General features: G+C 41.5%; 2 protein-coding genes across 2 annotated transcripts; both read left to right on the forward strand.

Annotated features, from left to right (window-relative positions):
* The first annotated feature begins 248 nt into the window (after nucleotides 1-248).
* On the forward strand, nucleotides 249-10,782 carry LOC135488563 (uncharacterized). Its single transcript, XM_064773203.1, has 7 exons — nucleotides 249-461; nucleotides 873-906; nucleotides 1,785-1,867; nucleotides 2,748-2,861; nucleotides 3,300-3,402; nucleotides 10,140-10,604; nucleotides 10,778-10,782. Exons 1-7 carry the CDS (start codon nucleotides 249-251, stop codon nucleotides 10,780-10,782), a joined length of 1,017 nt encoding a protein of 338 aa, XP_064629273.1.
* Nucleotides 10,783-11,582: 800 nt separating this feature from the next.
* Nucleotides 11,583-14,744, forward strand: LOC135488707 (uncharacterized). The gene is made up of 3 exons (XM_064773414.1): nucleotides 11,583-12,549; nucleotides 14,118-14,180; nucleotides 14,676-14,744. Exons 1-2 carry the CDS (start codon nucleotides 11,630-11,632, stop codon nucleotides 14,128-14,130), a joined length of 933 nt encoding a protein of 310 aa, XP_064629484.1. The 5' UTR covers nucleotides 11,583-11,629; the 3' UTR covers nucleotides 14,131-14,180; nucleotides 14,676-14,744.
* The last annotated feature ends 10,384 nt before the right edge of the window (nucleotides 14,745-25,128 follow it).

Genomic DNA, 25,128 nt, shown 5'->3' on the forward strand with positions numbered 1-25,128 from the left:
ATTTTGAATCCAGTAAACTGTGCAATAAACACTACAGGTGCAGCCTGAGCTGTTTACACATGGAACATGTACAAGGAAATGTGTGACTTCAGACTATAGATGACTAGAAAATTTGCGTTTGCCAAACAGTGAGTTTGGAAAAAATTATGGCGATTTTGTGCTTGCCGATTGGCGAGTTCGTTAGCAAGCTCATGGGGTTAAGTACAATCTGCCGTACCAAAAATCATCATCTTCCACCATGATTACAAATGATTTATGTCGATTTTCTCAGCATTGATGCCACTTCAGAAGTGTGCCTGGCGAGACTAGTGAATGATGCCAAAGGGAGGGAGAGGAATGCCAAAGTGCAGAAGATGGTAACAAATGGTCAGCCTCATCTCTGCCTGTATTCCACAAAAGAAATACAGAAAGGGGATGAAGTTGCGTATGATTACGGCGAGAAGGATTTGGAGTGGAGAAAGGTATGTTGTGGATCCAAAGATGATTAGTATGGGTGGTTATATTCCCGCAGATTTTCACATTTTCTGTAAATCAATTTTGTCTAGTTTACCCCCCTAAGACGCTTGGTGGCTCCCTTCCCCTTGTGTCGTTCCTAGGCCGGGAATCTGGTAAATTTACAAGTAAGATGACACCTGTGCACCTGTAGATGACAACATTGTCAAATTGAATGTGTGTTCAGTTGGGAGATTGATTCTTTTGGTTTTTTTGTTTATTTAACCGAAATACTCATACTCATAATACTTCTAAACTTATGGATTGTGCACAGTAGATAGTTTGGTTGACACTCACCCAGCTTCCCAGCTTGAAGATATTTTATCCTCAAAACGCTTGAACTTGTGAGCACTAGTTTATTGGACTCATTTTAATTTCAGGAGCCAGGAAAAACCATTGACGATATTGATTCCTGTAAGTACAAGTAATAGTTTTGGCATGGTACCCCCAAATAAAGGCCCTAATGAAAAATAATCGGGATATTCAGGGCAACTGCCCCCTATAGAGCTCTAGCTGGGATTTTTGATGCATCCCAAAAATGCATTTTGGCATAGAGAAGTGTAGCATAAGAAACTGGTCTTCTTGAGAAGCTGATGTGACGAGCATGATCCGAGTGCTGACAACAGTGCATTATTAATATTCAGATAATCAATTCAGCTTTTAAAACAGTTTGGCAAAAGTGCTTATAATAGAACGTTGTCATAATAGTTGTATTATACAACACAGTCAGCCGGCCACGGGCTGCTTTCAGGTGAATTCTCTGACCACTCTGACGTCATTTTTTGCTAATCAACATAATTTTAGGTGGCAATTTTGCGTGATTTGGCACAGTTTGGAAATTGCTTGTTATCTCTATCAATCCTGCAAACAACCCATGAAGCCGCATGGCATAGATTTATATGACCTTAGCATATAGGTAAAGTAAGACGGTGATTAATTTCAATTCGGCGTTTTAAGACGGGGTTGACCCCAAATTTGACATAAATTTTTTGAATATTTGTGCTTCTTCACCTGAATAGAAGATGAAAAATATGGTTGTCCAAGTTTGAAAGATCAATTTATCGTTATAAATGGTATCAATATCAACCTCTGTAAAAATGGTATCATACTTTTATCAAACACTTGTTGTGGTGCAAGGTTTTTGAATCGTGCCAGACTCATTTCGATTTCAACTTTCCACCCCTAAAATCCTGATTGATGACATTATCAAACACTTCTTGTGGTGCAAGGGTTTTGATTCATGCAGTTTGCCTGGTGTGAATATTCTATTCTAGTGGGCTCTTCACTTTCAGGGAGGCTGTTTCTAATCCAGCTCAATCATGACATCAGCCATGCCATTTGCGTTAGCCAACAGGGAGCCGAAGGAGTTGAACAGGTCAGTGTCTGACCTTTATTTATTTATAGTCTTTAGTTTTAAAGAGTCAGTAGATTAGAGCCACACTGCTTTGCATTATGCGTAGTCACACTCACAGCGAGCATTTAAAACTACCCAGAAACATCTGAGCCGAAATCGGGTCACTTATGACTTCTACTTTTTGTCTACTGGCCCATTTACGTTTTGCTGGCAAATCTGCCAAATATCGCATTGCATCGTTTTGTTTCGATTCGTTAATGCCAGAAGAGTACGTGGTTCTTGCCTTGCGGGCACAGACCCTCTTTCCCCAACAATGTTCGCAAAGCTCCCCTTAAATCGTGAATCGCAAATAGCGGGTAAGCTAGGCGATCGTGTTGCTTTATTCACTCATTGTTGCTTCTATAGATCTAAAGCAGTATAACCCTAGATGAATACGTGCTTAGTTATCTCCACTGAAGAGAGACTGTGGTAGTCTCGGCTTCAGTGGAGATACCACAGTGCCTCTTCATACCATCCTTCCCGACGACCGCAGTCGTCCTCCACCCCACCCTCAACCCTCAAAATTATCATTCCTCTGGATCAGAGAATGTAGTCCGAATGAATCATCCGAATGTCCACAACTCCACTAATGGTCATGATCAGCTAGCCTGAACACTGACATAAAATTTAAAGTTAAGTCCGAAAAAAAGTAATCTCATAGGCATTGGCAATTATAGCATTTATATGTTGAAATAAATAAACAAGCACCACAATGTAATATAATCTGTCCGACGTTTCGGTGTATTGAACCTTCTACTGGGAATTATAGCATTTATAGTCAACATTTCCTCTCCACAAAGCCTATCAAAAGTTGTTAATTCGTTTAGTTTTATAATCATACCTAACCTTTTTGTACTTGCAGGCAAAACTCTTTACCAGGAGGACCTTAAGTATGATAATCCAACAAATAGAAGCAACACCAGAATTTTTAATTGGCCTCGAAAACGTCCCTCAACTCTTGTTAACATTTAACGAGGTGAGTCATAAAAGGGCCATTTAGATGGCAGATGAAAGGAATGCATTCAGATCTGATTCTGATGTAAACATAATGAACTGTCTTAAACACACTTCTCGTGCAATAAAGCTTGAGAGAAGAAGCTACGCTAATGCACCCAGGTAAAACGAATCTGGATTCAGTATCGATTTATGTGCCCATACTAAGGGGTCATGCCCAGTGTTATTTGTTCCAATCGCAGAGGTTGAACAAAAGGTTTAGCACAAATCAGCCACATGACCCGACCGAACGTCAGAAAATCAATACCGGTAATAAAATTACCAGTTCTGGTACTGGTAGACTCCCGCGCTTCATTTAGATTGGAGGATACTCCACTCGACTCCATTCATCATTCCGCAAAGGCTGCAAAATTAAGAAGTTCGAGAAAATTTCTGGGAAATCCTGTCCTTTCTTTTACAGTGTACAAAAAGTCACGATGAAGAAACAAGGAAGAGTGCCGAAATCCTTCTTGTGAAGTTTAAAAAATCAAAGAATAGACCGGACAGTAACAATCTGGAGGAAGGTATATAAAGATAAAAATATTTTGAACTGTGATTTGTCATGGATGGGACAGTTGCTGCCAGTGCTAAACACATGTAACACTTTGTCAGGCACAATTGATATGCTTTTACAATAGCATATTTATACTTGATAGCCAGTAAATCACAGATGGCAGGCACAAAACGAACACTGTCTGACACTTAATCAGCGAAACACTATTCTCAGGTTTGCGCAAGTGTTCTCATGTGAGCCTTTTAATACCATGACAAAGGGTCCATCGTTAGACATGGGTGGCACGTTTCAAAAGCCACTGAACTGAAACTTGGTACAAATGTGCCCCTGAATGACCCCTACTCGGAGACCGAACTGCGGCCTTATATGCTTCATAGGTTGGCCACCAGGGAGCCATCAAATGTCAAAAGTGAAAATGTGCGATATCTCCCTTGATACTTGTTCGAATATTTTGAAAAAATATATGGTACGGTAGTAGGTACTTCTAGCAAGGGTACATCACATATCTTTTGGGTTTTTATTTGACCTACTTTTCAAGGTCACTGAGGTCAAAGTCTTCTGAAACAGCAACCTCGTTGGACAAAGAGTGTATGTTTTGTGACCACTACCTGACTGTCGCTTCAAACCTCAAACTTGGTACCAGTACAAATGCAGCAGTTATTGTCCATTGGTGATTCTCTCCTCTTCATGCCATTGTTGGTGTAAGACCATTTCATTTATGTAAGATAGGGGGTGATGTATGAACACCTATTGTCTCAACTGCTTCAGCTGAGCTCCAGACCTTTGTGGCCCTTGTGTTTTAACCATCAATTACCGATATATGCCCCACATTTTGGAAACGCCCAACAAGGAAGGTTTCATTCATTGAAAAATTACCATAAATGCTTTGACCATTTCACTGTTTTGTTATTTAGAGTTTATAATATTTTCAGTTGAAAAGCAACCATTGGAAGCCTCTGCTGGCATCTCTGCAGATGATCTGGACATTAATGGCCCTGATGAGGAGCTGGAAGACACACATGGTGAGTTTGTTTTTGAGTGCTATATTAAGCAGTCAGAGTGGCAAACAGCAGATCCTCTCTATTTAAAAAAGGACACCTCTGCAACTGAGAAATGCTGTCCTTGATAGGGAGGTGTCCTGATTACAGAAGTCAAGTTGTATATAAATGATTCCATTTGGGACCATCACTACTGCCCCTAGTTGTACACAGGACTGACTGTCCTGCTAAGAAAGGTGTCTGCAAAGGGAAGTTCCAATAATTACACCTATTGTCTCAACTGCTTCAGCTGAGCTCCAGACCTTTGTGGCCCTTGTGTTTTAAACCACCCATTACCGATATATGCCCCACATTTTGGAAATGCCCCACAAGGAAGGTTTCATTCATTGAAAAATTACCATAAATGCTTTGACCATTTCACTGTTTTGTTATTTAGAGTTTATAATAATTTCAGTTGAAAAGCAACCATTGGAAGCCTCTGCTGGCATCTCTGCAGATGATCTGGACATTAATGGCCCTGATGAGGAGCTGGAAGACACACATGGTGAGTTAGTTTTTGAGTGCTATATCAAGCAGTCAGAGTGGCAAACAACATATCCTCTTTATTTAAAAAAGGACACCTCTGCAACTCAGAAATGCTGTCCTTAATAAGGAGGTGTCCTGATTACAGAAGTCAAGTTGTATAGAAATGATTCAATATGGGACCATCACTACTGCCCCTAGTTGTACACAGGACTGACTGTCCTGCTAAGAAAGGTGTCTGCAAAGGGAAGTTCCAATAATTACACCTATTGTCTCAACTGCTTCAGCTGAGCTCCAGACCTTTGTGGCCCTTGTGTTTTAAACCACCCATTACCGATATATGCCCCACATTTTAGAAATGCCCCACAAGGAAGGTTTCATTCATTGAAAAATTACCATAAATGCTTTGACCATTTCATTGATTTGTTATTTAGAGTTTATAATATTTTCAGATGAAAAGCAACCATTGGAAGCCTCTGCTGGCATCTCTGCAGATGATCTGGACATTAATGGCCCTGATGAGGAGCTGGAAGACACACATGGTGAGTTTGTTTTTGAGTGCTATATTAAGCAGTCAGAGTGGCAAACAGCAGATCCGCTCTATTTAAAAAAGGACACCTCTGCAACTGAGAAATGCTGTCCTTAATAAGGAGGTGTCCTGATTACAGAGGTCAAGTTGTATAGAAATGATTCAATATGGGACCATCACTACTGCCCCTAGTTGTACGCAGGACTGACTGTCCTGCTAAGAAAGGTGTCTGCAAAGGGAAGTTCCAATAATTACACCTATTGTCTCAACTGCTTCAGCTGAGCTCCAGACCTTTGTGGTCCTTGTGTTTTAAACCACCCATTCCCGGTATATGCCCCACATTTTGGAAATGCCCCACAAGGAAGGTTTCATTCATTGAAAAATTACCATAAATGCTTTGACCATTTCACTGTTTTGTTATTTAGAGTTTATAATATTTTCAGTTGAAAAGCAACCATTGGAAGCCTCTGCTGGCATCTCTGCAGATGATCTGGACATTAATGGCCCTGATGAGGAGCTGGAAGACACACATGGTGAGTTAGTTTTTGAGTGCTATATCAAGCAGTCAGAGTGGCAAACAACATATTCTCTTTATTTAAAAAAGAACAACTCTGCAACTGAGAAATGCTGTCCTTAATAAGGAGGTGTCCTGATTACAGAGGTCAAGTTGTATAGAAATGATTCAATATGGGACCATCACTACTGCCCCTAGTTGTACACAGGACTGACTGTCCTGCTAAGAAAGGTGTCTGCAAAGGGAAGTTCCAATAATTACACCTATTGTCTCAACTGCTTCAGCTGAGCTCCAGACCTTTGTGGCCCTTGTGTTTTAAACCACCCATTACCGATATATGCCCCACATTTTAGAAATGCCCCACAAGGAAGGTTTCATTCATTGAAAAATTACCATAAATGCTTTGACCATTTCATTGATTTGTTATTTAGAGTTTATAATATTTTCAGATGAAAAGCAACCATTGGAAGCCTCTGCTGGCATCTCTGCAGATGATCTGGACATTAATGGCCCTGATGAGGAGCTGGAAGACACACATGGTGAGTTTGTTTTTGAGTGCTATATTAAGCAGTCAGAGTGGCAAACAGCAGATCCTCTCTATTTAAAAAAGGACACCTCTGCAACTGAGAAATGCTGTCCTTAATAAGGAGGTGTCCTGATTACAGAGGTCAAGTTGTATAGAAATAATTCAATATGGGACCATCACTACTGCCCCTAGTTGTACGCAGGACTGACTGTCCTGCTAAGAAAGGTGTCTGCAAAGGGAAGTTCCAATAATTACACCTATTGTCTCAACTGCTTCAGCTGAGCTCCAGACCTTTGTGGTCCTTGTGTTTTAAACCACCCATTACCGATATATGCCCCACATTTTGGAAATGCCCCACAAGGAAGGTTTCATTCATTGAAAAATTACCATAAATGCTTTGACCATTTCACTGTTTTGTTATTTAGAGTTTATAATATTTTCAGTTGAAAAGCAACCATTGGAAGCTTCTGCTGGCATCTCTGCAGATGATCTGGACATTAATGGCCCTGATGAGGAGCTGGAAGACACACATGGTGAGTTAGTTTTTGAGTGCTATATCAAGCAGTCAGAGTGGCAAACAACATATCCTCTTTATTTAAAAAAGGACACCTCTGCAACTGAGAAATGCTGTCCTTAATAAGGAGGTGTCCTGATTACAGAGGTCAAGTTGTATAGAAATGATTCAATATGGGACCATCACTACTGCCCCTAGTTGTACACAGGACTGACTGTCCTGCTAAGAAAGGTGTCTGCAAAGGGAAGTTCCAATAATTACACCTATTGTCTCAACTGCTTCAGCTGAGCTCCAGACCTTTGTGGCCCTTGTGTTTTAAACCACCCATTACCGATATATGCCCCACATTTTAGAAATGCCCCACAAGGAAGGTTTCATTCATTGAAAAATTACCATAAATGCTTTGACCATTTCATTGATTTGTTATTTAGAGTTTATAATATTTTCAGATGAAAAGCAACCATTGGAAGCCTCTGCTGGCATCTCTGCAGATGATCTGGACATTAGTGGCCCTGATGAGGAGCTGGAAGACACACATGGTGAGTTTGTTTTTGAGTGCTATATTAAGCAGTCAGAGTGGCAAACAGCAGATCCTCTCTATTTAAAAAAGGACACCTCTGCAACTGAGAAATGCTGTCCTTAATAAGGAGGTGTCCTGATTACAGAGGTCAAGTTGTATAGAAATGATTCAATATGGGACCATCACTACTGCCCCTAGTTGTACACAGGACTGACTGTCCTGCTAAGAAAGGTGTCTGCAAAGGGAAGTTCCAATAATTACACCTATTGTCTCAACTGCTTCAGCTGAGCTCCAGACCTTTGTGGTCCTTGTGTTTTAAACCACCCATTACCGATATATGCCCCACATTTTGGAAATGCCCCACAAGGAAGGTTTCATTCATTGAAAAATTACCATAAATGCTTTGACCATTTCACTGTTTTGTTATTTAGAGTTTATAATATTTTCAGATGAAAAGCAACCATTGGAATCCTCTGCTGGCATCTCTGCAGATGATCTGGACATTGATGGCCCTGATGAGGAGCTTGAAGACACACATGGTGAGTTTGTTTTTGAGTGCTATATTAAGCAGTCAGAGTGGCAAACAGCAGATCCTCTCTATTTAAAAAAGGACACCTCTGCAACTGAGAAATGCTGTCCTTGATAGGGAGGTGTCCTGATTACAGAAGTCAAGTTGTATAGAAATTATTCAATTTGGGACCATCACTACTGCCCCTAGTAGAGAGGGTGTCCTGCTAAGAGAAGTATCTGCAAAGGGAAGAATGGTTATCATAGATCTGTGCCTGTGATCACCTTTTCAATCCAAATGTGGTTTAACCTAATTGCCCTAGCCATGTGCCTACATCAACTCTTGCACTTGCGATGGGTGCTCGCTCATCAGCAAGACTATGAGACATGAAGCAAGCACAGCTCTACTCTGCTTTCTTCTCCAACCTTCTAGATTTTTCCATCATGCCATCGGCCAGCACTTAAATGATATATTATATCCATAGGCCTACCAGTATGTATCAGAGAAAAGACAATTGGCCACAAAATTTTGATCTCGCCTCCTGGGCTAGCCCTTTGTTTACTTAGAAGTTAATTGGACATTCCATTAGGTCTACAGGTATTTTTGTTCGAAGTGGCTATGTACACAGCAGTCTGTCGGCGTCATCATCGTCCGTCAACAATGATGGTGGCACGTTTGCTTACCTTTGAGCCTAGGAAGTTGAAACTTGGTGTGTGGCTGTCTTATAACAACATGACTTGACATACAAAAAATCATCGCCAATTGATCTTGATTCCAATTTGTGTTGTCATGGTTACATTCTACCTTGAATTTTAGGGGGTGTAGGCCTTGAATACTGTCTCCCACTTAATCATTCCCAGGTGAGCACAATGTCCCCTGGACATTTCATATAACTTCGTGTTACGTGACAACCAGACTAGGGTGTCTTGTAGCACTTCACTTTCTGAAAAACGGTATTGCCTTCTTTCCAGACTATACCACCCCATGCTGTGTCATCTCCCCTGATGGATACATCTGTTGTTATAACAATTGTGGGTTCTCAAAGATGTATTCCAATTCGTGTCTAGGGCATTGTTGAGGTTGTCATTTCTATTCATCCACCATCAAGAGCTGGACAGTGGTTTTAATGGGTTGGTTACCCCATTCCATCCATCCATTCCACTTGATATTGTCTACCAGCAAGATTTCCTCAATTCCCTCGTGCACATAACTCACCTTACATTTGCTGAATGGTTTGCTCATCCTCTCTGTTGCCGTGGCAGGTTCACCGTGGCCTTCAGTCTTTTTTGCCATCAGAATGCTTTTGCACTATTGAGTGATCTGTCTCACCCTAACCAGAGACATTCCTAGCCAGTGGTGTAAACCTTTTCAAGCTGGAGAATAGATAGCATCTGATTTATTTCCACATGAATCACCAACAATGGAAACTTGGTTGTAGTTTTCACCGCTTTCATGACCATGTGATCATGTGAAAGCAACAGGTACTTCGATTAATTGGTGAACTCGGCCAGGGGCATCCTGTGTCTGTAGACTAGAGGGAGTTAATCATCGAGCAAAATGAGTCCACACACTACCTGCTGTCATTACAAAGATACATGGTCAGTCAGTGTATGACCTGGTTCTGGGACGATGAGTATCTGGCAATCTAGTTTTACATTCAATTTCAAGGGTAGAGATACTGTTTTATGGTTGCTGAATCTTGGCCCCTGACAGAGAGACTTACATTTGGGGCATAGTTCAGGTGTGGGACATATATAAACTGCTAATGCCCCACAATTATGAGCTCCACTTCCATGTATTTACATCTTATGTGCATGTGTTGACCTAAAACTTCCCTGAGAAGGCCCGGATCCGAGGATGCCTGGAAAGTGTACCGGGTGCGGTAAAGCAGAAGGTTAGAGCATTGTGCTTGCAAAAGAGTTAAAAGGGAGCAGAGATTGATAATGAATGGTGGATTTTTGTGCTGGTTAGTTTTGCTGGCAAATATGGCATTATAATGGTTCCCATTTCAGCTAAATGAACTATTTCATTTGCCCATCCTGAGCAATCACTCTGCACCTCATTGGGTAATTTTTCTGCACTTGTCTTTTAATCTGTCTTCTTCACTGTATTGCAGCTAATTGGAATAAAGATAATGAACCTGATGTTGAAACCTCAATGGATTCTGGACATGCCACAGAGAGTGATGGTTCAACGGTTGGTTACGATGAACATGATGATGACGATGATTCTGTAAAGGATCCTGATTATAAGCAGGGACCGAACGATGATTTAACGGACTCGGATGGTGACTCTGAATCTGATACTGTGATCATTGAAAATAGTGCAGATGATGAAGCCATGGACTGCAACGAAGCTGATGATCATCATGGGGAGAAACGTAAGGCAAAGAAAAGTGTTCCACGGTACAGAGATGGTAAAAGCGATATAAAGAGACAATGCAGTGACTTGGAAAATAGTGCAGACAGTGTAGACATGGATTTAAATGAAGCTGCGGAAGATCATGTTGGGGAGGCACTTAAGGCCAAGGTGAAAATGCAGTTTGCACACATAACTGTTCCGCAGCACAGCGATAGCAAAAGTGAAAAGAGAAATTATAGTAAAAGTGACTATTGCCTTTATTGCGAGAGGCGATACCAATCAAAGATTTCAGTTCACTATCTTGCAGTTCATTGGAATGAATCGGATGTAAAATCAGCACTCATGGCTCCTGTCAAATCTGTTGAAAGAAAAAATGCCCTCCTTCTTTTGCAGAATAGGGGGAACTTCAAGCACAATGCAAAGTGCATTGAATTGGGTGAGGGAGAATTTGTTGTTTCCAGGCGGCCAAGTGAAAAACGTGACAGAAAAGCACACGATTTTTTGCCATGTGAATACTGCGTGGGCTTCTTTTTGAAGGATTCTCTATGGCTTCATATGAAAAACTGTCCCATCAGACCACGTGGAGAACAACCTGAAACAAACTGTCTCCGAAATGCAAGAATCATGCTTGAACCATTTCTGCGCACATCTTCAACTGACGAAGAAAGTGAAATGATTGATGATCTCATCAATGCCATGAAAGAAACCAAATCTAACCCAGGGATTAGAAAGATATGCTTTGATGATCCCTTGATAAGGGAATTTGCTGCATCTGTTCTGAGTAAAGTGGGTGAAATCGAAGACCAGAGGAGAAAAGATCTCATGAACATTCGCCAAAAGGTGCGATCTCTTGGCAGACTACTGAAAGCCCTTAATGAAGGATTAGGGGCTCTTCGGAAACCATTAACCTACTTTTTAAGAGCTAGACATTTCAAATTAGTTGTGAAAACTGTTAAGCAGCTTGCAGCAGAGAGTGGTTCCCCACAGCTTGCGATTGTGCTCGGCCATTACATCAAACAGGCTAATCTTCTTAAGATTAGCTTGGGCATGCGAGAAGACTCGGAGGAAATGCAGCGAGAAGCCAGATGCTTCAAGGAAGAATATGAAGCTCATTGGAATAATCATGTAGCTTCTGTTAGTGTGAGAAAACAGAAGTTGCTCAAGATCAATAAGTCTGAAAATATTCCTTCTACAACGGATTTGGTCAGGCTGAAAGACTGGCTCTCCACAGTTATATGCAAAGCCATGCAGAGGACAAACCAATCTAATGATGATCTGAAATGGCTAAGTCAGCTAGTGTTGACAAGAATTGTCTTGTTTAATAAGCGCAGAGTGAGCGAGGTAGAAGAGTTGAAAGTGAGTGACTTCCTAGGGAGAAAGAGCGAGAAGGATAATGAAGAAATACTAGCATCTCTTGATGTCAGTGAAAGAGTCCTGGCAAAAAGAATGGCACTGATAGAGGTGAGGGGGAAGAGTACCAGGTCACTTCGCAAAGTCTTCATCTTACTTTCTCCAGACATGGTAGAACAGATTGAGTATTTGATAAAAAAGAGGAAGATCATCAGCCCATATGTGTTTTCAAGACCGAGAGAAATTAATTCACCCATAGATGGCTGTGAAGCAATCCGAGTGGTAACGAGCAAATGCCCTATGCTCAGAAATCCAGGGAGTATCCGAACCAGGGGATTAAGGAAATACATGGCCACCACTGCACAAATAATTGACATGTCCGCCAATGAATTGAAGATGGTAGCAGACCACATGGGCCATAATGTCAACATCCACACTGACGTGTACAGATTGCAAAGCTCAGTGCTTGAACGAGCAAAGGTTGCACGTGTTTTGATTGCCATGGAGAATGGTGTCATCAATAAGTTCCAGGGAAAAAAACTTGATGCCATTAACATTGAAGAACTTCCTCCCCCGGTTTCCATAAATGATCAGCTGGAAAGAGGTGACCAGTTAGAGAGCAGGGAACTTACTTGTGATGATGTCGATGGAAGCAGTCCATTTGATGGAGAACCACAACCAAGCTGCTCAGCTACTGGGGTTGCAGATGATCAGAAGTATGGCAGTCAAAAGAGAAAGATGGTTTCCACTGATGACGGCATGTTCAAAACTAAGAGAGCAAGATGGTCTGAAGAAGAAAATGGCATATTGTTCAGGTACATGGATAAATACATGTGGATAATTATGCTACTGTTCATTCCTCAATCCTGACCATAATTCGGGTGAAATCATCGTATGAAAATATTTACCGAAACATGAAGTTTATGCCATGAATGAGGATACTCATTGTCATAGCCTCGTTTACAAGTACGAAGTATTTTCCCGCGAATATTCAAAACTGCTTGGCTCCTTGCCAGTTAAATAACATGTGACTATACACAAAATAGAAAACTTTGATGGAAATTGTAAATCATTTTTTTACCTATCAGGGGAAACAAGCTGATGATGATCAAATAAATCATTCATGAGAAATCGTTTTGTTGCTGAAGCTTGCATGACGAAGATAATGCTAAACCTTTTCTTGTGCTCTACTGCGCCACCGTAGTTTTCTATTTAGACCAGCGATGACGTCATTTCTGGTGATTCCCTACGTTGTCCAATGAGCGCTTTTTAAAATGTGCCATTTGGTATTGTACAAACAGAATGCCGTAGCTCCCTTAATTTCCAATCAATTTTTATGGGAGTGACATTATTGTATTGCTTAGAATGTCTACTTTTTACTCATGAAAGAATCGTAGAACTAAAACTTAATAGGCCAACAGAATCATGCCAATTCACTGCACATACTGTGGGAATTCTCCACTTCAAAATATATCGGCGATGTCATCGTGAACAGAGCATGCACTTCCGATATCGTTTTCACAGAAATGTGGCCAAATTTTCAAGAAATAATTTCTGAAAGTAGTCCCCAACGACCTTATGACTACCACTGAAACGAACTAGCGATAATATCGCCTACCAGACTAAGCAGAAAATTGGGTACTTGAGTGTCATTGAGCTCCAGGCGTAAACAACATGCCGCCATTTTGTCTCCGCTTCGGTATTTCGTACGCCGCTTATAATGCACCTTCTCAATTAAAACCAACATAATAAGGCCTTACATCGTTGATTGAATAGGAACACCACACAAAACACAATAAAGTGGGGGTACAATCGATTACGAAGCTGAAGTGAACAGTGATTTATTCCTGGAGCTACTGCTTTTGTTGTGTAGCTGCCATGTTTTGAGAACTGGCAAATAGGAGACTTCATTGATGGCTGACGTCATCGGGCGGGAATTTGAATCGGCAGAAATAATTAAAAGGCAGGTAGCGCCCTCTCCTGTTAAAATTTTGAACTTTTTCTCAATAAAATAGATTTTCAAGAATTTTATCTTAATATTAGAGCATATTTCGACTAATTCTGCTGCTCCTAGGCCGATATAGGCCAGTTTCCTTCATGCACTCTCGCTCGCAGGAAGTAGGTCGAATGGCGACAGATTTTGTTTTGAAAGTAGAGTTTGACCAGAAGTATCCAGAAATGCAAAATTGAAGTCTCTAGGTCTTACGGTTACAAAATGTGCACCATGGGTTTAACGGATGGACGGATGGATGGATGGATGGATGGACAGACGGACACCACTGAACAACTTATTTGACAAGCTCGGCTGACTTAGTCAGCTGAGCTAAAAATGTGTCATTTTCCTACGTTCGGTCAGCACTGAAAGGGTTAATCTTTTTTGCAGAGGTCATAAGTGATGAGGAAGATGATGGGGACTCTGAAAATGAAGCCGAGCAACAAGAAGATGGTTAGTAATTTTATGTTGCAATGTAGGGGAATTCTGCGGGTTGTCATGTGACTTGTGTTGATTTAAAGTTGATGCAACTTCACCATTAAGTATTGATGCAACTTCACCATTAAGTAAGAGTACAGAAACATGGATCATCAGTATAGACTCGGCTATTAGTGTTTTAATACACACTCAACGTTTAAATGATGACACCGCTTCCAGTCAATAGTTTTAAAAAATTTTAGAATGAAATCAAATGTATGAGATTCTGTCTTGCAAGGATGATACACAAGTGTCAAAAGCAACATTTGACGCCTTTGGTTATGACCTTTGACCTTTACTTTGTCTTCAGTGTTGCACTCCCTTCCATTATTTCCTCATTGAGATAAATCGCAGGATGTTAAGGTGATAATTACATCTTGATACATATCAATGGCAAATTGACACTTCTGACTTCAGATTGTTATATTAATGTTTTCCTACTACTACTATTCATTTTTCATGTTTTTCTAGAACATTTATCCACTGAAACTGAAGATAGAGGGCAGTCTTCCACACAGCATCGAAAGCACAAAGTTGCTCAAGGTATGTATAGCCTGAGTGTGTCCACCACTTACTGACCAGACTCCCTGCTGCCATGGTAGCCTCTCTGCAGCAAGTTCAGAATATGCAACATGGCTGGTTGCCAGGCGTGGGAAGTATGACCACATCACACCAATCCTCTGGGACCTGCACCGGTTCCGGTCATGTGGCTCATCCATTTACATAAGTGGTCCTCACAATCGCTGGTTATGAGAGAAAGAATACACTAGTCCTCGCTTCAGAAAGGTCCTTGTTCTTCAGTCTTATGTCAGGGCAAGGTCCCCATAATTATGGTGTGTAGTCATGTCAGTGTAAACAGCAATTTTACACCAAAGTTTGGTCTGATACAAATACAATAACACCTTCAGTAGGCGGATTTCGCTAAAATTTTCATGGAAGTTTCTTCTAGCTCGGAGACATGACGTATCAAACAGGTTTTTGATTTAATTCATTTTTTAAGGTCGCAGAGATAAAGTTGCATCTTTGCGTGTACATACCTAGCTTTTAAACTCACAATTTGCCAAGGTGCATGAGCACATAATCCCTGGACCATTTCATTTTATAAAAAAATTGATTCATGATTAAAATGTCCTGCTTCTGTGTGAAGGAGAAAAATTTGCATAACTCCTAATTTTGGAAGACTTATAAGTGGGTTGGCATTTATTGATGACTATAAGGGTAGGCCTAAATGTAGCAATCCTGATCGGCCCTAGAATTAACTCATGACATACCATTGTTTAGTAACATAATCCTTCTTTCCCTAATCGGCAATGGTAAAATGCAAAAAATTAGATTAGATATTGACACATTTAACAGATGCTGACATCTGAGCATTGTGTAGCCCAAGTACCTTGTTTTTTCATCACAACTTAATTAATCTCATGGTAATGGTCCTTATTGCAGACACCATATCTTCAAGTGAAGAAGACATGCCACTGCCAGCTAAATGTAACAAGAGGCCCAAGGGCCTGGCGCTCAGCTGAGTTAATATCATTAATATCTTCCCGGTGTTTAGTTCATTATGCATGAAAATGGCATGCTCCATGGTATTTGATATCCTTTTGCATTCACTGCGGTACCAATGTTTTTGGTTGACATAATTATGCCACTGTTGGAACATTCTCATGGTTTATGGTATGCACCTGTTGATGGGCCATATGAATAAAAACTAGCATAAGCTTTTACTCCAGATTTTTCAGGTATTTGGTATGCTTCAAAAATTGGAATAGTTTAGTACTTGTGAAAGCAAAGGATTTTTAGAAATCAGTATTTGCTACCAAGTCAAGTAAATGCTAGACTACATATGAACGAAAATGTAGGATGAACCTTTTACTTGGTAGTATAAATGTATTTTCTTGGAATCATGTAGCCTTTAAAAGTCGAAGTGAATGGTTGGTTGTTCCTCTTTGCCGGACTGCATTCACATTTTGTTTGGTGGACATGTCATGCAAGAATTGGTCAAACCATACATCCATTTATGGAGAATCAGAGTACTGCATGGATTCCGATTCATTAAAAATGTCTAAAGAATTATTCTTGGGTCATGAAGGGAAACCTGCGTTGTTTAGTATGAAAGTGAAAAATATGACAGAGTTAAGAAAATTATGTTTTATTGAACAATAGTAAGTTTTGATTGTCTGCTTGGCTCCTTGCCAGTTAAATAACATGTGACTATACACAAAATAGAAAACTTTGATGGAAATTGTAAATCATTTTTTTATCATTCAGGGGAAAACAAGCTGATGATGATCAAGTAAATCATTCATGAGAAATCGTTTTGTTGCTGAAGCTTGCATGACGAAGTTAATGCTGAACCTTTTCTTGTGCTCTACTGCGCCACCGTAGTATTCTATTTAGACCAGCGATGACGTCATTTCTGGTGATTCCCTACTTTGTCAAATGAGTGCTTTTTAAAATGTGCCATTTGGTATTGTACAGTATGCAATGTATTTTTTCAGCGCTGTCAGTTGCCGAAGAGAATGCCGTAGCTCCCTCAATTTCCAATCAATTTTTATGGGAGTGACATTATTGTATTGCTTTGAATGTCTACTTTTTACTCATGAAAGAATCGTAGAACTAAAACTTAATAGGCGAACAGAATCATGCCGATTCACTGCACATACTGTGGGAATTCTCCACTTCAAAATACATCGGCGATGTCATCGCGAACAAAGCATGCACTTCCGATATCGTTTTCACAGAAATGTGGCCAAATTTTCAAGAACTAATTTCTGAAAGTAGTCCCTAAAGACCTTATGACTACCGCTGAAACGAACTAGTGATAATATCGCCTACCAGACTACCGTAGTACTAGCCCGTAGCCAGGTAGCGGGCCACCGTCATCGAGCTGAGTGTCATTGATGATTGAGCTCCAAGATTATTGCACATGGAGTAAACAACATGCCGCCATTTTGTCTCCGCTTCGGTATTTCGTTGGCCGCTTATAATGCACCTTCTCAATTAAAACCAACATAATAAGGCCTTACATCGTTGATTGAATAGGAACACCACACAAAACACAATAAAGTGGGGTACAATTGATTACGAAGCTGAAGTGAACAGTGATTTATTCCTGGAGCTGCTGCTGCTTTTTTGTGTAGCTGCCATGTTTTGAGAACTGGCAAATAGGAGACTTCATTGATGGCTGACGTCATCGGGCGGGAATTTGAATCAGCAGAAATAATTAAAAGGCAGGTAGCGCCCTCTCCTGTTAAAATTTTGAACTTTTTCTCAATAAAATAGTTTTTCAAGAATTTTATCTTAATATTAAAGCATATTTCGACTAATTCTGCTGCTCCTAGGCCGATATAGGCCAGTTTCCTTCATGCGCTCCCGCTCGCAGGAAGTAAGTCGAATGGCGACAAATTTTGTTTTGAAAGTAGAGTTTGACCAGAAGTATCCAGAAATGCAAAATTGAAGTCTCTAGGTCTTACGGTTACAAAATGTGCACCATGGGTTTAACGGACGGACGGACGGACAGACGGACTGACAGACGGACGCCACTGAGCAGCTTATTTGACAAGCTCTAGCTGACTTTGTCAGCTGAGCTAAAAAACAAAATGAAATGGCCAGGGCCATTGTGCTCACCTCATGTGGAGGAAAGATGGATAAAGAACATGGTATTGTGTCATGTAGTGTTAGGTTTGATGTAGGTCCAAGCAATTACAATTTCCCCAAAATGGCCAATTTACAGTACATTCGACCTCTGTGACCTTGAAAAGTAGGTCAAATCAAAGAAGACCCTGGTGACACATTGAATGGTTGTTAGAATTAGATGTACCTATGATATAAAATTGGTGCCAATCGGGCAAGTCATTACTCGGAATAATGGCATGGCCCCCTCCCTGGAGGCCAAACGGCAAATCAGATCGCACCAAACTTCGGTCCTGAGATCACCTGACCAAGGGGTACATGTGTACTTAATTTGTGATCAATAGTCATTGCAGTTAAGAAACGTGCCATAGTTACGGCCTGACGGCGAATTTATGCCATTTGACCTCTGTGACCTTGACAAGAAGGTCAAATTAAAAACCTGTGTGACATATACTGTATGGTGGTTAGATGTACCCATGATATCAAATTGGTGGCAATCAATCGGGCAAGAAGTTAAGGAATAATCACATTTTTAAGGTTTTTGGATTTTGCCCCCTGGTGGTCAAGTGGTGAATCATATTGGACCAAACTTCGGTCCCTGAGATCACCTGACTAAGGGGTAAATGTGTACCAAATTTGGTATCAATAGTCATTGCAGTTTAGAAACGTGCCATCGTTACATCCTAACAGCCAATTTACACCATTTGACCTCTGTGACCTTGAAAAGGAGGTCAAATCAAAAACCCGGAGGATATATGATGCACCTTTGCTAGAAGTACCTACCATATTTTTTTCAAAATTTCCCGACTACTATTAAGGGAGATATTGCATATTTTCACTTTTAACGTTTGGCCCCCTGGTGGCCAAACTATGAAACGAATCGGACCGAAACTTGGTCTCCAAGGTGTCATTACATAAGGGTACATGTGTACCAAGTTTCAGCTCAATAGCTCTAACAGTTACGAAACGTGCCCTGCTAACGGACGACGGACGACGACGACGACGACGACGGACGACGGACGCCACGGTATGGGATAAGCTCACCTCTGCTAAGAGGTGAGCTAAAAAGAGCAAACAAAAACCACAGAAGAGCAAGAAAGCAAAGAAAGGTAAGGGAAATGTATCTCTATCTATTATGTATGCTGAGGGGGGTTAACTGCCTGGCGTACGCCTGCGCGTACAGGGGGAGGGGGTCCCAAAAATCGGGAAAATGTGCGTACGTACTAAAAGTATGGCCCCTAAGCTCACTGAGGTGAGCTTAAAATGAATGAATGAAACCCTTAAGTTCTATCAGTTTCACACATTTGTTACTTGTAGAGCTGGATTGGGAAGAGGGGGGAAGATGACAAGGACCATCCTGAGGACCGTGAGAGGTACTTCTAGCAAGGGGACATTACATATCCTGCAGGTTTTTGATTTGACCTACTTTTTCAAGGTCACCGAGGTCAAAGCTTGCCATCGGCATTGCCCTTAGTCAATGACAGCACGTTTTGTAATTGCTGATGCTATTGACTTCAAACTACATTTAAACTTGGATGACTCCTTTTTATAGACTGAATTATGGCCGCATGTTGTTCCTAGTTTGGCCCCCAGGGGGTGTCATGTGAAAACAGAAAAAGTGCAATTACTCCCTCAATACTGGTTGGATTTCACTCAAATCTTTATGGGAGGTAGCAACGGGACATTACATAATGGTGTGTGAACAATCTTGGTCACCAGGTGAGCACATGGTCCATGGACCATTTCATTCAAGGTCACAGAGGTCAAAGTTCACCATAAGCATTCCCCTAATTCAGTAGTAGCATACATTAACCTTCAACAATGGTGGCACTGCTGATTTTCATGACAAGAAATTTGTATTCCCGTGGATGCCCTTTCGTCATTTCCTTCTTTAGGGGATAGTTTAGTGAAAAATCTTGGTCCTCAGGTGAGCACATGGTCCATGGACCATTTCATTGATTTAAGTTATTTTTTAAAGTTTTTATTTTTTCAAAGTTTCATCTTTGCATGAACATACTTACCATTTAAATCTCACAATTTCCCAAGGTGAGCACATGGTCCCTGGATCATTTTATTATCAAGTTTTCTACAACTCATTGCAGGCCTTGCCTTTTGAGGAGCTCAATCACTCTCAAGGTCCATCACTCCCTCGATTTCCACTGAGGAGAACTATTTACCACTTCCCTCAATTTCCCAATCACCACTGTCGTAACCATGTGAGGAGAGTGATTCACTCTCCTGAATTTGTTCACTCTCCTGAATTTGTTCAAGGGAGAGTGAAAAAGCTCTCCTTCAATTTTCAAATGGCAAGGCCTGTCATTGATGGTTACAGCAGATGATGTTTACAAAAGAAAGTCTGTGATTATTTTTCTAGGCCCAACAGAAAGACGTCCTTGGGCAAAAGAAGAAAAGGATGCCATCAGAGAACACCTCGGAAAATTCATTCGTTTGAGAAAATGCCCTGGAAAGAGGGATTGCGAGGAATGTAAGAGGCTAGCGGCCCCTGTGTTACAGGCGAGAGACTGGCAACACATAAAAATTTGTGTTGAAAACATGATCGGTAAGGTTGCAATAAGTGAACTTGATCACTGCAGAAAGTGACCAATTCTGACAAAAGGATGCCATTTGTGACCCAACACAGCAAAACCAGGCATAATGCACCAAAGATGAATATTGAGTTATTGTCATTTCTGAATTCTCCTTGTCATAAGCTTCAAAATGAGGTACGGTTTGTTATGATATCTTGAAGAAATACGAGAATATGAAGCGGCCTTTGCCAATTTTGGCAATGACCCGGCAAGGATTGGGGCCCTGCTTGGAGGCAACGCTGCCCTAACCCCGTACTCAAGGCTGATTGATGCGGGGGGCGATTTGCGGCAAATCCGCAACCGCTTAAAAGGCGTCCGACGCCATATCGCCCGTCGTGATATGGTTGATGGGCATCTGCCTCCTGGCAATCGGAGGGAAGAGAGGTTCGCTTACAAACTGGATGATGTACGAGACCCACAGGAATTGCGTGTAAGTGTTATTGGTAGTTCGGTCCGCCGATTCGTTCTATTCTTCTTAAAGGAAGATAATTGTTAGTGTACTTTAAAGTTAATCTGACAGTGCTCACATCTAGAAAAATGTGATTTAGCCCAGTTTGATACATTTCTGCAGTAATACATGTACCTAGCTATTTACATTGAAACATGCGCGCCTTATTCTTGATGTTATTACTTTCAGGATCTTATGCTCAGAGCAGAAAGACGGGAACATGAGGATCCAATGGCTGCCTTGCAACGGCAACCAGCTGCCCATCAGCCCGGTCCAGCTGCCGAAGCGGTGCGCCATCCTGCCCCAGCTGCTGCTCCTCGACCTGCCGCCCAAGACGTCCGGCCCCAGCCTGCAGTGCCCGGCCATCCTGCCCCAGCTGCTGCCCCTCGACCTGCCGCCCAAGATGTCCGGCCCCAGCCTGCAGTGCGCAATCCTGCCCCAGTTGCAGCGGCTGCCCCACAGCCTGGTCCAGCCGCCCAAAAACTAGCTGCCAAGGTAGGATATGTTGTTTCCATGAAAGATACACAGGAGTGTTCCTCCTGTATGTGATGCAATGTATTTGCACTGAGGGTACTGCATATGTGACCCGTCACAGCAAAACCAGGCGCATGTCGCTCTGAGCTTGGCAGCTTGAGACGGACTGTTTGATCAATTCTCTATTGTCTGCCTTTTTTTGAAATATGTGCACATCAATTTCTTCCATTATCTCCTGGTGTCACTTTGGCTCATCTTCTGTGCGACATGCGCCTGGTTTTGCTGTGACGGGTCACATATGATAAATGGCTATCACCTATGAATAAGAAAGGGGAAGGGGTACCTATCCCGACGTCCCGTTATAGGAAAAGGCCCCATCCAGATTCCCGACTGGCTTGTTTTGGCGAATCCCAACGCAATTTTCTGCTGCCTCTACCAAATCTTAGGGTTGCTATCCCGAAAATCCAGGCGGTCTTTTTCGCGAAAGCGACCATCCCCTCATAAGACTTCCTACATCTTCATTTCAGGGGTGGTCTCCGGCAATTGCAGGTGGAAAATCAATTACTACTCTGGCAAGTGTTGGAGGCATGGCCACAAAGGCAAGCGGCCCACACGGAGATGACGGCATTGCTAACACGGTATCTGCAGAGGAGATTTCAGAATGAAGATGGCCGACAGAACCAGCAGTAGCATAAGTACCTCGTGTTTCGATGTAAACTGTTTTACATGTAAGACCAATGTGATAAATTGAAAAAGAAGTAATTTCATTTTATCGCTCTTGTTTATTTTCTTAATTTCATCTCAACACCAGTATCCACATGCATTGACATGTACGGTACATTACCCAACCAATACATTTCTTGACCTCAAATACATCCGTCTCATATTCCGAAGTCCAACTGCAGAACCGAATATGGCTGGTAGTGTCCTCCTTTGATGGCGTGTTCTAGACCCGGCAGACCGAAATATCTTGATGTCGTGCAGGGCGTGCTTGACCCGAACTCTGGCAGCTCGCAGTTCTCTGCCTCGACCTCTTGTTGTTACTAGGGGTGCTGCATCCGGATATCCCTGGTCAGCAAGAATGCTCAATCCTTGCGGAACATTGAGAGGTGTCATCAACCTGAAATCAAAGAATAATAGAGAGGTTAAGATCATTTACGTGGAATGATAACATGGTAGGAATAAGATGATTTCCTTTTCTGTTCTCGCGGTAATTGTATCATGACATGGATGAGGTCTTACTTCCTAAAGCCAAGAACCAATTTTAAATGCAACTGAGCAAGCAAGATGGCGGAATATTACGCCATTCAGTTTTGCGTTTACGATCGTTGGTCGGGGTCAGTGATGCTGATTATTCTTCCTCTGTCTTTCGCTCTGTGCTTGAGAGTATTAGCAATAATGTTAAGACTGTAAACCATAGCTGGGAGTAAGAGTATCTTGAATTATAAAGGTTACATGTAGCTGAGGGTGACCGGCCTGATTACATGGAAATGTTAGATATTAAAAATAGGTGCATTTATCACATCGTCTAAAAAGAGAACCAAACAATGTAAGATAATCGGGAAAATTAAATCAGCTGTTACCTGTATGACATCGCATCAGTTGTCGCACCAGTGAATCCCGACCGGCAGCCCACAACATAATTATCACCATCCACAATCACTTGATTGTTCATCACGTGCGTCTTCCTATGGCCAGAATAATACAGTTGCTGTAAGTTGCCTCGCCATGGTCTTCTTATAAGATGAGGGGTTCCATCAATTATTCCAACCGAATTTCCAGGTAATCGCGTCATCCTTTGCCACTCATAAAATGTAGGCCATCTGACATGGCGACGGTACGTCGACAATGCCATCAAGGGGATCAATGTATCAACAATGCAATGGACGTATTGCTCATTTACATGAAATATAAGTGAAAGCAGTCCATAACTGGGATACTGTCTCATCCATATCATTAACAATAGAAGTTTATTCTTCGGCGTTAGTGCTTGCGGCCTACGTCTAGGCAGAAGAGCTTCCCGGACGTCATCAAAAACACCATTGAACACGTCCACTGTAAGACCAGTCAACGTCCAAAATAACCGAGGCTTTTGGGCCAGTAATTCGAGCATATCTCTGCCAATCCTTGGCGAGTAAAAACGTCCAAATAAACCACTGTAAATGTCCTCGACAGAATGATCCCCAACCACCAGGGCAGCAATTAAAACGGTCATGTCCTGTAACTGCTGGAAACTAGATTCGCAGGCCAAAGCTAATAGAACTGCAATATCCATTGCGCCAACCTGTACACAGACTAGACGAAAATTAAGCACATGGTCGCTTATTGGTTTAATCTGCAATTCAGAAAACTCATTATTTTGTGTAGGCCTATGTTTGGTCATAATCAATAAACAGGACTGAAAACATCACCTAACTCATTCCCTTTTGACATGTAATCGACATTATGCCTAATTCAAGTTATATCATGTTGATCACACCTATTACATGACTTGTGTCATCATTACAGCATACCATGATCTGGGATTTTTGAATTTTAGAACTGTTCTCTTCAGAGGACAACTCTATTGGGATATTTCCCTCAATCAGTGAACTTCCAAAGTGAGCATTTATCGTGTCATGGCAATGATAACTATCTCGGTCTACCCTTCCTATTTGATTTTTTTTCCAATTTAAAATTGTTCAGTTGCCAGTAATTAGTCTCCGCCACGGCACGTAGTGGCCGTGAGAGGACTCTTGTGTTAGCTAGAGACTTCCTCGGCCAAACCAACCTCTACCCAGGGCGCTAATTTGTCTATGCTTATGTACACGTTCCAGTGCTTGCAGGTGCATTGAAATTGTCGTAATTTTGTGAAGATATGACACGAAGTTTTGAAAAACCTACACGGTAATTAAATATACTCTTCTTACGTATTGTGAGTGCATTTCTTTATCCATGTCCCCATCGGCAGCAGGTGTTTTATATCAGCTTAAATTGTGGTTGTTTTGTTGCATTTTCACAACAATGTAAACGATTGATGACCGGCTAGTCGCCATGTTTTCCGGGGATGTTCATTTGTTTTGATGCCACAAAGAATCCTGGGAGCAGCATACTTTACTCAGTGCCACATATGTACTGCGAGCATATTCTGCACTGAGGCGGGATATCAGGCTAGTGCACTCAGAAATGACTGTTCGTTTGTTTCAAGAATTGTGGGATGGGACCAGAAAGTATTGGCGGCGTGTGCTGGTTTCGTAGCAAATTTGTCCAATTCGATCATTATCCCTTAATCATTGGAACAAAGCGTGAAGTTATTATGTGTGCTCAGCATTATTTTGTACCTTGGATCAAATACTGGCAGCGCTGTAATTCCTCGTATTTGAGGAGTGGTTTCGGCTCTTTGTCCGAAAATACTAATAGGTCTCCACTTTATACGATGTATCTGTAATCATAGCATGAATAGTGTACCTACTGCCTTCGGGCTTGCCGAAACTGTACTAGCTAATTGTTTGGATTACATACCCTTATTCGTACGTGTAGTTGTGCACTCTATCTAGGTCGGCTTTTCCTTGAAATTAATCTTTGAATTGAGCCCTGAATAAGGTTGTTCATTCCGGGTAGCCTACTTGAATCAGAATAGGTATTGTTGTCTATCGTACATCTGACAGATTTCTAGTGCAATATCCCAAAGGTATCGGGCATGATAATGAACAGCCGACTAATTCAATGGATTTCACTCAATAAAACCAAGCAGCTACACGAACGCCACACATCTTCACCACTAAAGCATTCCATGCCGTGG

The sequence above is a fragment of the Lineus longissimus genome, chromosome 5 (assembly GCF_910592395.1).
Source record: "Lineus longissimus chromosome 5, tnLinLong1.2, whole genome shotgun sequence".
Taxonomy (NCBI): domain Eukaryota; kingdom Metazoa; phylum Nemertea; class Pilidiophora; order Heteronemertea; family Lineidae; genus Lineus; species Lineus longissimus.